This window comes from Hippichthys cyanospilos, chromosome 21, assembly GCF_059441005.1.
Source record: "Hippichthys cyanospilos isolate Australia breed blue-spotted pipefish chromosome 21, RoL_Hcya_1.0, whole genome shotgun sequence".
Classification (NCBI taxonomy): Eukaryota; Metazoa; Chordata; class Actinopteri; order Syngnathiformes; family Syngnathidae; genus Hippichthys; species Hippichthys cyanospilos.
The window spans coordinates 2,329,358-2,343,818 of record NC_142389.1 but is presented as its reverse complement, the minus strand read 5'-3'; the positions used below and the strand labels follow the sequence as shown (position 1 = coordinate 2,343,818).

The 14,461-nt window shown below is 39.8% G+C and overlaps 1 protein-coding gene and 1 long non-coding RNA gene across 3 annotated transcripts in view; one reads left to right on the top strand and one right to left on the bottom strand.

The window, feature by feature from the left end:
- The first annotated feature begins 3,461 nt into the window (after nucleotides 1–3,461).
- LOC148406114 (uncharacterized) lies at nucleotides 3,462–4,418 on the top strand. The gene is made up of 2 exons (XR_015864021.1): nucleotides 3,462–3,942; nucleotides 4,081–4,418. It is a non-coding gene; the product is annotated as an uncharacterized LOC148406114 (long non-coding RNA).
- Nucleotides 4,419–11,658: 7,240 nt separating this feature from the next.
- Nucleotides 11,659–14,461, bottom strand: part of samd12 (sterile alpha motif domain containing 12) — a 60,933-nt gene continuing 58,130 nt past the window's right edge. For both annotated transcript variants that reach the window (XM_088404183.1, XM_088404182.1), the window contains exon 5: nucleotides 11,659–13,699. In XM_088404183.1, coding sequence (XP_088260309.1) covers nucleotides 13,668–13,699 — 32 coding nt within the window. In that variant the 3' untranslated portion in view covers nucleotides 11,659–13,667. The remainder of the gene's footprint in view (nucleotides 13,700–14,461) is intronic.

The following is a 14,461-nucleotide window of genomic DNA, read 5'->3' as shown; positions in this document are numbered from 1 at the left end:
ACAAAACTGCTTGCGTTTTCTTCTTGCGTTTTTTTAATTCTACGTCAGATTAGACTTGAACTAAGCCACCATGACCTGACCTTCTTGACCATGACCTTCTTCTGCACTGAGCAGAATAAGGCTCCGCAGTCCATATTCCTGGCATTCAATCCATCTTCTGGTGACTCCTATTAGCGAGCACTAACGATAAAAGAACCCTAACTTCCAATTTTGGTATTAGAGCTCATAATATCAAACACAGAATGGAACATAAAGGGAAGTGACTCTGTTAGTTTCGTAATGAGTCTTGCCTGACCGGTGTGGAGATTACAATCATTGCCAAGAGATGAAAATCATTAGCTACCACCTGACACAGCTACTGTGTCCTTACGCAAGACACCCACACCCTGAAACGCTAGCCGAGCACTTAAACAAGACTCTGCTCTGGTGGCTGCAACTCATAGTGTGCGTTAACTGTGATAGGTCGAGCGCAGAGGTCAAATTTTGTGTGTTCTAGACGGAAAAAAGTGGATTTTTTTTTTCTTTATCTAGAAGCGTTGCTTGGAACTGATGCCATTTTGTTGTTGCACGCAAAAGGATAAAATTCCAGTTTTTCTCCTGATAAACGCAATCTCACATCTGTGGTGCCTCCATGTTCAGGTGCAAACGTTCAAGTATGCATACATGATGGAAAGATAGATCCAAAAAAAACAACAAAAAAAAACAAGTCAAATCAAATACCCACGCAAAAGCATTTCGAAAAAATTATTCCCCATGATTGTACGCCCAGAGGTGTGGTACTCCAGTCCTCGAGGGCCGGTATCCTGCAGGTTTTGTGGTTTTCTCCCCTAAACACACCTGATTGAAATGATTAGGATCATTTTCAAGCTCCCCCAGAGCTAATCATTTTAATCAGGTGCGTTGCGGAGAGAAAACCGCAAAACCTGCAGGATACCGGCCCTCGAGGACTGGAGTTGGACACCTATGCTGTACGCCATACATGAAACAATAAATTCTGCGTTTTTCTGTTACCATATTTCCCTTTTGTAATTTCTCGAATATAGCTACAAGAAGAACAATTTAGTTGTGTCAAATGGAAAATACCAAAGAGCTTATTTTTCTGATGCTATTGACTACTAATGACTTTTTTGGTGGATTTCTCGGTACATTTGGATTCTTTTAACAAACGGTCATTGTAAGGTGTGAAAGCAACATACAGAGACAACACCCTGGCACCTCCTGTCCATGCTGCTCACCAGGCTGGCGACACGGCTGTAGCAAGCGTTGCACAGCTCAAAGAGGAGCGCTTTGGAAGTCGCAACCAAAATGAGATCGGTCACTCCAGCAGGAGCGACATTTTGCTTCAGCTCACGACGGACCGTGCGCCAAATGTAAGACATAGTCGAGGTGAAGTGAGTTCAGACAGAACTTCAATCACCATTTTTGTATGTACACCTTTGCTCAGAGTCAAGAGGAGTCAGCCAAATATTTCCCACCAGGTGTAAAGAGGAACGCGGCGGTATTTCCACATGCAGTTTATGACCATACGCCACAATGGAAGGAACTGTTTGGAAGTCACATAGACCGTACAAGTACAATGACTCTTTGTTTTTGTTCCCTTTGGTTTCAACACTTTGTCTTCTACTGAGTAGCAAACGAGAAAATGAAATGCTGCAGATGTACCGTATTATCCGCACTATAAGGCGCACCTAAAAGCCTCAATCTTTTTAAAAAGCCGATGGTGCGCCTTATAATCAGGTGCGCCTTATATATGGATCAATATTGAGCTTGGGATCTGTAGATGGGGAATGAACTGATAAGGTAAGCTTTACCTGTTTACAGTTGAACAAGGTTGCTCATATTGACATTGAGTTATTATGCTTTTGAGAGTTTACATTTATTATTTGAGTTATTACTTTGAGTATTACTATATTGTGATTGAAAACGTTTGAAAATATGTCATTAATTGAGGGTGCGCCTTATTATCCGGTGCGCCTTATATATGGAGAACGTTATAAAATATGTCATTAATTGAGGGTGCGCCTTATAATCCGGTGCGCCTTATAGTGTGGAAAATATGGTAAATGTAATATAAACATAGTTCGAGAAGGCACCATCATGCGATTCAAAAATTGTCGTCTTACCATCTAAGTAAATTGCTATTGAAATCAACTATAAGGTCAACTGAGATGGTTCATGTATTTGGTCATATATATATATATATATATATATATATATATATATATATATATGATTTGAGTGGTGCAATTACTAGATGTCACATCAGCAAGTCGGTCACGTGATTTGTTTGACAGTAACTATTTCATTACTGTCAAACAAACGTCATGAGTGAATTGCTGTTGTGACATCTAATTGCACATATCAAAGCGACTCTTCTTTGTCCGACTTCTTTTTTTCTTCCCCGTGCAATTAGGTTGGGTAATTTTGACATGTTCTCACATTTATCTGGGTGGTGTGTAAGATTTAGATTGTTTTTCATTAAAAACAAATAAATTAAAAGATTGTACATTTCAAAAACTTGCAAATTAACGTGTTTAATGACCAATAGTATGTTTTAAATAAAACCATAGGTCTAGTTATCATGAAATGATATTACATGGGGGGGTGGCACTTCTCCGGCGGCGGCCATGTTTTTTATAACTACGGACAATGGTAAATGCAGCACCTGCAGCGCCTCCTGCTGTCTGTAATGAAAAATGATCTGAATCTTACACACTGTCCCTTTAAGTTTCATATCTTTCAGCTGTATTATAGTTCATGCTTAGTTGTCAAGATGTTTTTTAGTTTTACATCATTTCATTCCTTACATTAGTCACAGGGAGAGAGTTGCATTAAGTACACTAGAGCCTCTAGAAAAATAACACCAGGAAATCTACTATTATAAATAAGTATAACTATAGGAAAAGAAACTTAGTGCCACGACTACTGCTCAGACACTGAAGAGTTATTTCAGCACTGATGATGGACACAAGAGTCAGGCACTGCAGGAACGGTGATTTTTCATTTAAAAATTGAAGACTACTTGAAAATTTCCTATTTTAGTCTACTTAGCATTTCGCGGGCCACATAAAAGTATGCGGCGGGGACAGATCTGATCCCCGGGCCTTGAGTTTGACACCCGAGGCTTATTTTGTCTTTAAAACCATTAATTGGTCCCTACGGACAAAATTTGGACATTAATATTAACCGTTTGCCCGGACGCTGGAAATACCCTCAACTCAAACGCAACCGACAGTTTCCAAATGAGAATCGACTCAACGTTTGAAAGGCGTCAAAAAAACGTGTCCTTTGAACCCTTGGGAAAGGACCAGTGCCACGTTTCACTGCCCTTCCTCCGCGAGCAACATAAAACAAGATTAATCAATTTCTCCCAAAGGCTGCGTGTTACATCATTTCCCCCGTTCCGTAGTTTTTCCCCCCAACATGGGATCAATCCAGATTAAAGCCATAAAAGCAGTCACTCAGAGCTGACAGATCAAGGCCCAGCAGAGTGAAATGTTTCTGCTATTTTGGCTCTTTCAGAACTGGCGGCATGCAGAGAAACTGCTCATTAGAAGGCAAGTGTGACAGAACCTCTCTCCCCCACAGCCCACCACTCCCCTAGAACTCAACCAAACAGAGGGGAAGCAGCGAGGAGGAGGAGAGAGGCAGATGGTGGCGAAAAAAAAGGAAAACAAGAAAATCCGAGGCGAGGAAAAAAAAAAAAAGCATGGGCAGAAGGAATGCTGGAGGTGGAGATGGAGAGCGAGCCATACAGCTGCGGAAGGAGAGGGAGGCCGACCCGGACCGAGAGAGGAAACGCGCCGGTGGACGTCATTAGCCTCGGACCAAAGGCTGTTTAACGAGCGCGCTCGCAGCGCCGCTCCGTTGTCAGGGGCGCCCGCGGGCTTTACGCCTTCAAGTTCCGCTCCGGTCCGTTCCGTCAGGCTTGAACGTTCGGGGGTTAGTTGTCTTCTCGACTGACCTACCTGTGGAGAAATCGGGGCAAACACGTGCACGGGCGTGCGACAACTATTTATTGTTTTAAAGAAAGTGACTGAAAATTTGAACTGACCTCGCTTTCTACTTTGGAACTACCAGGGTGGCAGGTTTGCTGGCGCCTATCCCAGTCGTCCTCGGGCAGTAGGCGGGGTAACGTCCGGATTTAGCCGCCAGCCAATCGCACAGAGGACACAGCTAAGGACAATTTCGAGTGTCCAATACAAAAGCAATACACGCATCTGTAAAATAACCCGTATGCCATGCAGGTGTACTGTCGGAGGAACGGGAAATAACCCGCGCGGGCTCGGGGAGAACATGCAAACCAAACAGGAAGGCCTGAGCGAGCTGGATTTGAACTCGGGACTCCAAACTGTGAGGCAAACCGGCAAAACACTCGAATTTTTAGAACAATAAAGAGCTGGAATTATCAGACATAATCGTGGTTAACTCGTTCAATGTCAGTGCCATATTTCACTTTTTTTTTTTAAGAGTCCAAACATTAAATCCCAGATACTTAACTATCAATAATAATAAGTATCAATTTAATACTTAAGTATGTAAGATTGAATGTCCCCCTTAACACTCAGCAAACGTGAAAATACGTCCCTGGCATTGAATGAATTGATAATACTCTGGATGTTCTAACGATACAATGATCTATATACACAAAGACATACTGTAAAGCAACACTACCGTCCCCATGGCAACCTGGAGCAGACAATACTTTCCTATTAACAGTTCAAGAGGCTGCCGGGAAAAGTCAGAAGGACGGCTGAGCGTTATCCTCCGCAGTGCTGACACTGGTTGCGGCAAAGCTGGCAAGATTAAACCTCCCTGAAAAGTATCTGTTGGAGATGAGCAGCTGGCAGAGGGAAGGGACCGGGAGTTCACAGGCGGCTGGATGTCAGCTCCATCTATACACAATCAACATGCGCTGAAGAAGCCCGATAAGGCGGCTTAAGTTCCTCGCTTGGAGGAGACGCTCTCCTGATGCCCGCTTACTTGTGTGCAAAGTTCTGACAAGATAGCTCTACTCGTATAATATATATATATATATATATATATTAGTATTTTATGCCCCTGGTCATAACATCAGATATTTATGCAAAAAGATGGTGAATGAAAGTTTTATTAAAAAAATAATAATAAAAAAAAAAAAAATATATATATATATATATATATATATATATATATATATATATATATATATATTAGTATTTTATGCCCCTGGTCATAACATCAGATATTTATGCAAAAAGATGGTGAATGAAAGTTTTATTAAAAAAAAAAAAAAAAAAAAAAAAATATATATATATATATATATATATATATATATATATATATAAAAAAAAATAATATATATATATATATATATATATATACACACACATATATTTTTACTGCAGAATGAAATAGCAGTTCAAACTTGAAATCGACACTTTGATAGCATTTTGTCTTCCATTGTTTCATTGATAAATTAATTTAGTGAACATTGCACACACACATAATATATACAATCATAATTTTATCAATACAATCCTATATACTGTGTACCGTATATGTCATACATGTCACAAACTTTTATACAAGATCTTAATCATTTTAGACATTTAAAAAAAATATTTTTAATATATTTTAACATTCTAATATTTTTATATTCTTTCAAATCATGAAGAAAAAGCTTGTTTATAATCCCCAAAATATGGTGTGTATATATATATATATATATATATATATATATATATATATATATATATCAGGGCACATTGCCGCCTCCAGACGCAGAAGCCGACACGCGTCAAGATAATGATACACGCAGCGACATGGACACGCACACCCCACCGGGAAACGAGCGGATGCCTGCCAAAATAAGCAGCATCCGCCGCCCCGGAAAAGGAGTCGTCTTTACAGACATATTGAAGGGATCAGTGAGAAGTAGGATAAAAGGGAGATGCAAAAGTAGAGGATGGAGATGAAAGACAAACAGCGGGACAAAAAGCAAAGAGATCACTAACCCAAAGATGAAAGTATGCTAAAATGGCAAAGGGTGAGGTGAGGCAAAAAAACAATTGCGGGGAATCAAACAAGAAAGGGTTGAGACCACGCCGGCGAGGTTGACAAATGCATAAACATCAACTTTCTTTTTCCCAGATTCTTAAGAACATAAAGGAACACGCACCATAACCTTCGTTCTGCTCGACACTCTTGGATGTTTAATTCATATAGACGTCTGCTTGCGTTTGACAGAAAGGCTTCAGAGCCAGGACGGATGCGTCGGATGGCGATGCGCAACTTGAAGTTGCTACGCCTGCTCGTCGCGGAAAAAGCAAAACGTACCGACAAGCAAAAGTATTTTTAGAGTCCTCCTCTTTCAATTTAAGCTAACAAATGGCATCTGGTTTAATGTAGCAAGAAGATTACAACAATTGAACTCATTCCATCCCGCAAGCATATTTTTCTACAATTTTCTGGGTTCAGGTGCTAAAATTATTTATATAAATATTTAATTTTATTTTTTTATAATTATTAAAAAAAATATATAAGTATTTTTTTATAAATTTTTATTTTTTTTATAATTATTTTTATATTTTTTTCAGGTTTTTTTCCCCAAGTGATCGGAAATGCCTGGTGCTAAATTCATGAACTTAAATATTCAATAACCTTATGTACCGTATAAGTCCACCTCGCTTATAAGTCAACCCCCCCTCCCCCGCCCCCCCTTTTTTTTTTACTTCAATTTCCGTGAATTTTACAAACAACACAAAACTAACGCCGCAACAATGAAATAATTTGGTTTCAATGCTTCAGTTTTTTACAAAGCTGATTTGTCGAAAAGCCCTAAAAGTCATCATCATGATAAAACTAGTATAGCATCCGTGTAGCAACAATTATGCTTTTGATGCATTATGAAAAGAACACATTGTGTAGTTTTTTTAGTGACTTAACAGTCATTTAAACTGCAACAACTTTAAAATATCTAACAGTAATGGTAAAATCTGTGCAAAAGACTGACCTGGAACAAAAAAATTTTGTTTTTTTGAAGACAACTTGTAAGTTCCGTATTTTAGCCTTTAACATGTCGTGGGCCGCATAAAGTAATGTCGCGGGCCAGATCTGGCCCCCTGGCCTTGAGTTTGACAGCATTTTTGTAGACCCGAAAGCAGGGGTGCCAAACTCATTTTTATGGCGGCCGCTTTGTCGTTATTGTTTCTGTCAGAGGGCCTGAAAAAAATTAGTGTGTTTGTCACACACTTACCTTGATTTGAAGTCAAAGGCTGGTGAAAACTGTTCATCTGGGAACCAAAAAATTGTTGGGTTTTTGAAAACAGCTCACAATTTCGGTATTTTAGCCAAGTCAAATCAGCATTTTGCGGGCCACGTAAAATGAGATGGGGTCCCCGATCTGGCCCCCGGGCCTCGGGTTTGACACCTGCGGTATAACCAAGGAGAATGAGACAAATATTGATTTGGCACTGGATATGGAATGAGTGACGGATCAAATAAAAAAAAAAAAAAAAAGAGCAAACGGGTGAATTGAGAGGAGGGAAATTTCCCACATGCATGCAAGGACAAAAAGGAAACATGGAAAGGAAAGTGTTGAAAGTATGTGTTGCACGTCTCCAGAGAGGAAAGCGGGCAGGGGGACTGAACGGTAGCGATTTTCTGTCATATCTCGCTTTCTCTTCATCCCTCACATTTCTCACACGCTGTGGGCTCCAAAACAGCCGCACCCCCGCATGTATTCAATCTCTTAATCGAATATTCCTTTCATTTCAGGATTAATCGCGCCATCTTTTCTGTTAGGTATCGTCTGAAAATGAATAGAAATGACATTAGCGTCAAGGCCCAATTTATTCGCTCTGTAAATTTAGACGTTTCAAAACTATAAACGTGAATCCGCCCTGAGTAAAAAAGCATAGTTTAATGAAATGGAAGTAAATACAAAGCAGCTCAGGAAATCAACTCCATTTGTTAACATATATTGTAATTCTCCAAATATAAGACACGCTTTTTTTTCTTCCAAAAATGAAGGCCAAGAGTGTGGGTGTGTCCTATAAATGGTAAAAATGAACTGAGCTTTCTTATTTCTTTTTTATTTGACACCGTTCGAGCCACATAAACTTTTGATTTTTATATCGGTTGCATTCTTACTAACAATTATTCCCGTAATGGGACGAACTAGAGAACAGACGTCAGTTGGCTGATGTCAGTGGCTAGCAGCTCACCTTAGCTGAGGTTGTTAGGGCATTATTTTCAGTAAAAGAAGCGAGCAGACCGAACCAACGTACGAGTCCATCCTTGTTTGCGCATGGGAATATTACTCAAACGGAGGGGATCGTGTAAAGGTTGATTTAATTAAGAGGTGTGAGCATCGCTTAGAGCACACAGAAAGGTATTCCTGCTGTAAAATACAATTTCAATAAAACTGTTTGAATTACTTGTGTCCGCTCGTACAGTAATACCAAAATGAATACATCGAAACAAACCATCGAAGCTCATTTACGAAATCATTGGAAAAAAAGTCATGCTTTCAATACGTTAGTTTTACTTCATTTTCATAAACAAATGTAGTTTAGTCTGTTACTTTCAAAACACTCTCGTTGTCATTTTTCTCCAGTGTTTAAATTTGACTTATAATAGTAATCTTTAATACCCTTGAATGTGTTAACAGATTGCAATCTTTTCCCCATTTTAAATCTTGAAATCATTGTCATTAAAATGATTGATTCAAACAAGCTATAAGCAGTTAATCATTTTTCGTCTGTACGCTACTCGCTAGCTAAACTGACATGAAGAACAAACCAACCTTCCAGTTAGTTCGACAAAGCCGCGCTATAATGCCCCGTGCTATTATTCATACATGATAATCACAGTTTTGAGTACTATAAAAAGCTTCAATCCAGTATCTTAATGACGCATCTATTACTGTTGTAGCCTTCCTATTGTATTGCTATAGCTGCTGGATCTCTACTTTGTTCAAATAATTATGATGATGTACATTTCAATTTAGCCGTACGATTGTGTTGTGGATAGCTGAATATATTCCATTGATGAAAAATAATTACCTATTTGGACAATTGTATGCTTCAAGTTCCAGTCTCTTTCTCCTCCCAATACTGTCGCTTGAATGCAATCCCTGCAACCTTTTTGAAAAACTATAAGACGGGTTGTGAGTCAGCCATGTTCTCAAGTCCAACGTCAACAACTCAATATTTGACGTTTTGCTGTGCCAATACTTCTGTAGATTAATAATTCCATGCTGTTTCTGCCTAAAGCATAAAAAATGCATCACTATGCTATGACACTAATATATATATATATATATATATATATATATATATATATATAAAAAGGTTTAAGGTACAATACAGATGAAACAATTTGTACAGTTTATAAAAATCTGGGCACCGCATGATCATAATGAAACGACCTTAGAAATATGCACATTCAACTGTTGAAATGCACCTGCATGTGCAACCATGTTGATCTACATTCCCGTGTCCGCGATGAATTTAATCTCATCTAAATTTCATTATAAGTCACAATTGGCGCGTTACGATGAGAAGCGGTATTTCCAGTTATTGAATGTCCAGTCATAATTATCCGGAAGCATCTGACAAATAGTTATTGAGGTAAAGGCTTTATCAGCATGTCAGATGGTTAACGCCAGCGTTAAAACATGCTATCAATGTATAAAATGTGGATTTGCTTGTCCACAAGTGTTTATGACCTTTTACCGCTTTGCTGTCCATGCGTACCGTCATTGTGCGTGTGTGTGTGTGTGTGTGTGTGTGTGTGTGTGTGTGTGTGTGTGTGCAGGAGTTCACGTTGCACAAGATTAGTTGTGAAACGTGGTACTATTAGCATCCATGCCAAAATCCTCACAGGTGTTAAAACACTGAGCAACATTGTGCCAGTTTTCAGCACGATGAACATATTATGCCATTAGCAAAGACTTTGCACTTTTTGTTTTTTAATAACCCGAATTATTTCGTTCCCCACTTTGAGAACCGCTGCCGTGATCTACTCAAGTCCAACCATTTACAGCAGTTGTGTACAAGTAGCATTAGCGTTATTATTTGTGACACAAATCCATACCATAACTTCGTCGCCTTAAATATGCTGCGGACCTGTCGATTAAAGCAAAGTAAATGCATTTTTTTCAATGATTAGTTGAATACAAGCAAGTTGTGCAAAGAATTGAGATGGCTAGGAGGTCATACGCTACCTAAAGTCATGTTTCTGGTTAAAATAATAATAATAGACAATATAAAAAACAATCATAAAATTCACAGCGTGTTTAAAAACTGCTTCTTTAATATTTATAATTTACTTTTTGCTCTCTGCTTTTTCAGTTGTGTTAGTGTGTGTTAGGAATGCATGTTGAATGAACACAGTGTTATGAAATATGCTAAAACAATAAAGTTGTCTTCAGTAATAAGTAATAAATAATGCATTATAGTTTTGAGGCTATTTCCCCAACACAGTTAACGGATGACTGAATTCCGCGACATTGGGATTCTGTTGACGGTGTTATAGGTGGGCTACATAATGCGCCTAGCATAAATTAGCTGCTAACCATAGCTAGCAGCACTCAAATGCTAGCATGATAGACAGGACTGGGACCTTTGGGCTAATAAATTTGCTGTTCCGTAATTGTTGCGCCTAGCATAAATTAGCTGCTAACTATAGCTAGCAGCACTCAAGTGCTAGCATGATAGACATGACTCTGCGACCTTTGCTCTAATAAAGTTGCTGTTCCGTAATTGTTGCGCCTAGCATAAATTAGCTGCTAACCATAGCTAGCAGCACTCAAATGCTAGCATGATGTACATAAATGACTCGCAAACTTTGCTCTGATAAAGTGTCGTTCCTCCTGGTCATATTTGAACGAATCGTTGCCTTTCGTCTAGCATACGCTAGTTGCTAGCTAACGAGAAGCCCCGAGGTGTTCCGTAGGGTGCGATGGAGGTAAATCCCTCTGCACACTTTGACGCTAACAGTCTGACGCAAAATTCGAAGATTCCACAGCCGCATCCCTAATTATCAGATATTCTAAAGTCAGACTCCAGCCATCGGTCCTTTGCGTGTATGAAACCGCTTTTTTTTACGTGAAAAGCAATTTCAAGTCGACATCATTCAGTGCAAAATCCCAAACGTAATACAACTCTGAAACCCGTCCTCACGAGACATCTCCGTCCGACCATGAAATAGTCTGCGAATATTTTCATTCACCCGAGGGAATTGAATCGATTCAAAGTGGACATCCCTCCCCTCATCCAGACTTCATCCGTTTCCATGCGAGATCTGCCGACTCCAACCTTGTCAAATACCCGCCGCAAACAACGCATTAGCCGCTCGCGTTTTAGCCAAAACAAAGCAATCCACCGCCGTGCCACGCGAGCACATCCGCACACACACCGTAGGCTTTTGTAATCCTCGAGGACCGTATGTCCCGGAGCCCTGATCGATACTGTTCAATTAGCTAGCAGGCCTTCGCCGTATTAGGCCGAGACCGCTATATCCCGACAACGAATGACCGGACACAGAGGAACCCGTCGGCAAATGGAATCCCGTTAAAGCGCGATCGCTCTCGTGGGCGCCGCTTTTCACGTTCTATCGACAGCTCGGATTGAAGAGAGGAAATGTTAACACAGCCGTCATCCTTTTTTTTTTTTTTTTTAATAGAAACATCATTCCAGTACATCAATATTTGCGATTGCTATTTAGAAGTTGTTACACTGTTTGCTACGTATAATGAATGTACACTCATGAGCAGAGAAGACACAGCCGTTTGGTTCGATGACGGACGTGCTTTTGGGGTAAGTAGAGACGATGCGATATTATATAACAGCGAGTGGCCATCATTCACGTAGACGTGAGAGATTCTCTTCATATGAATATGACAAAACAGACATTTGGATGACAGACGCAGCTGTCACAGCTCCTTTCCCGTCTTCGCTATTTTCAATATAGATCACCTAAAAATAGTTGGAGAAGAGAAGCTGACAAAACAATAAATAAAGCCGAGCCATACAGAGACGTGTCAGGAAAAAAGGGAGATCTGCGATGCCTTTTGTCTTTCTCGCACCTCGTTAACGGCGGAGAGGCGCGAGTCAGACAATTTTTTCGAATAGAGTTTGGATTTAGTTGCCAGAGACGTTTACCGGCTCGGACGGGGATTTGGGGCACATCTCGGAGGTTTCCATCTCATGGGTCATCTTTTTTTTTCCCATCAGGTTTCGTTCATGTTTTTACAATGACAAGTGGTCATTTATATTAAACTGTGGTAATTTGCTTCACTTTATTTACTTGTATGGCTGTTAGTGTTAGCCATGTCATTTATTACAATGTTTCCTAATATATATTTTGACACGTATTAACATACCGTATTTTCCGCAATATAAGGCGCACCGGATTATAAGGCGCACCTTCAATTAATGACATATTTTCAAACTTTTTCCATATATAGGGCGCACCGGATTATAAGGCGCACCCTCAATTAATGACATTTTAAAACGTTTTCAATCACAATATTGTGATATTCAAAGTAATAATAATAACTCTAAACTCTCAATAGCATTAGAACTCAATGTCATTATGAGCAACCTTGTTCAACTGTAAACACAGAAAAGAAACAGGTAAAGCTTACTTTATCACTTCATTCCCCATCTACGAATCCCAATCTCAATATTGATCCATATATAAGGCGCACCTGATTATAAGGCGCACCATCAGCTTTTTAAAAAAAAATAAGGCTTTAAGTGCGCCTTATAGTGCGGAAAATACAGTAGTTAGGTTGGAAGCAGTTTGGAACCAATAATTGCATGTTAACGTGTATGTTGTGGATTGATACTGTAGTTTTGAAACTTGGAAGCAAACCGGCTTCATGAAGATCTATTTTTACGTTTTTTTTCCCCATAAAATAACTACTGAAAAATGAACGTCGGGCAAGGCCAAACACTGCATTTACTGTATGTACAGATAGAGAGGGAGTTTTGAGAGACTTAAGACACACGGACAAGATTGTGTAAAGTGCATCTCCTTTTTGTGGTTATTAGGATATAATTGCAAGAAGAATGGAGGATTTATGAGCAGTAATTGTCTTGCCACTTCAGAAAAGCCCTAAGTTGGATTAAGACCAGCCTTCCCATGGGGGAACATAAACCTTCAAGTGCTACTGTGAAGTTTGATTGACAGTTTGAAGGAGTAGCTTAATAGTGTTACTGTTAGGGTAAAATAGCCTTTTGGAATGAGTTATAGCCAGTCACAATATAATAAGTGTCATATTATTGTGAGGGATGCAACACTGCAGAAAATGACTTTTCATTATTTTAGCCTTCATTGCTTGGCTGTGGACGGGGGGGGGGGGGGATTTCCGATGATTTAGCAGAACCATCAAGAGGTGTAATAAACCGATTGATGTCATAGGAATTTGTCATATTCCAGAACACTGGCACAAAATGTTTGGTTTCCCCTCAAAAAAAAAGATCAGGTTGGGACATGTGGGAGGATTTTCAGGAGTGGCCGTGAAGAATGTGTGAAATTGTTTCCAAGATTCCCTTGAATTGACACAAAGAGCTGTACAAAGTCCAGGAAGAGGTCCAGGGATCACGTACAGGTGGTCTGGTTTTAGGTTGCCGAGGCGATGGTCATTTGCGTACCTCTGCGCGTGCTCGATCAGATTATGGTGAAGGAGGGGCGCATTCCAAGGAGCCTGCGAATGAAAAGACAAAAAAAGTGTTATGGCACTAAAAACATGATGAAAACAAAAACCGAGAGGAAAAAAAAAAAGAGACGTGGTGACAAGCATCGAGGGAAAGCGCGAGCGAGGAGTGGAAGTGAAACTGAGAACGTGATGTAGATGAGAGAGGAAATTTGGAATTTGAGATCAAACGAGCAAAAAAGAAGGGGCTCCAGATAATAAGCACGGGCACGCCGAGGCATAAAAATGGATCACGGGGATGGAATTAGAAAACTAGAAGAGAAAGCAGAGAGATAAGAGAAATAGGATCAAAGAAAGGAAGAGCGAATAAAAAGCAAGGGGACATAATTATAAAATGGCACTCGGTAAATCAATGCGGCCAGCGTCTTTGTGCTTGGAGGCCCTGCAGTGAGAGCAGCAGTTTGTCCATGAAAACACAAAGACACAAGCGCTTGACAAGTCTTTCAAATGGAACCACTGGACGAGTGAATCAAACGGTTTGGAAGTAGGTGGCGTTATTTCAAACTCGGCGACGAGAAACGAATCTTCTTCGCGATGCTATCTCAAGGGCGTTCCTTAAAATCAGCAGAAAAGGAAAACTCGGTGGTGCCTGAGAGACAATATTAGCAATTATTAACTCGTTCCATTCCATCAATTCCATTGCAGGTTTTCCAGGAGATCGGATGTCCAATCCCAGGTACTGTGCTTATATTTTTAACATTTTTTTTTTTTCTATGTCAAAGGGAAATACCTGGCAACATACAAGGCAGCACG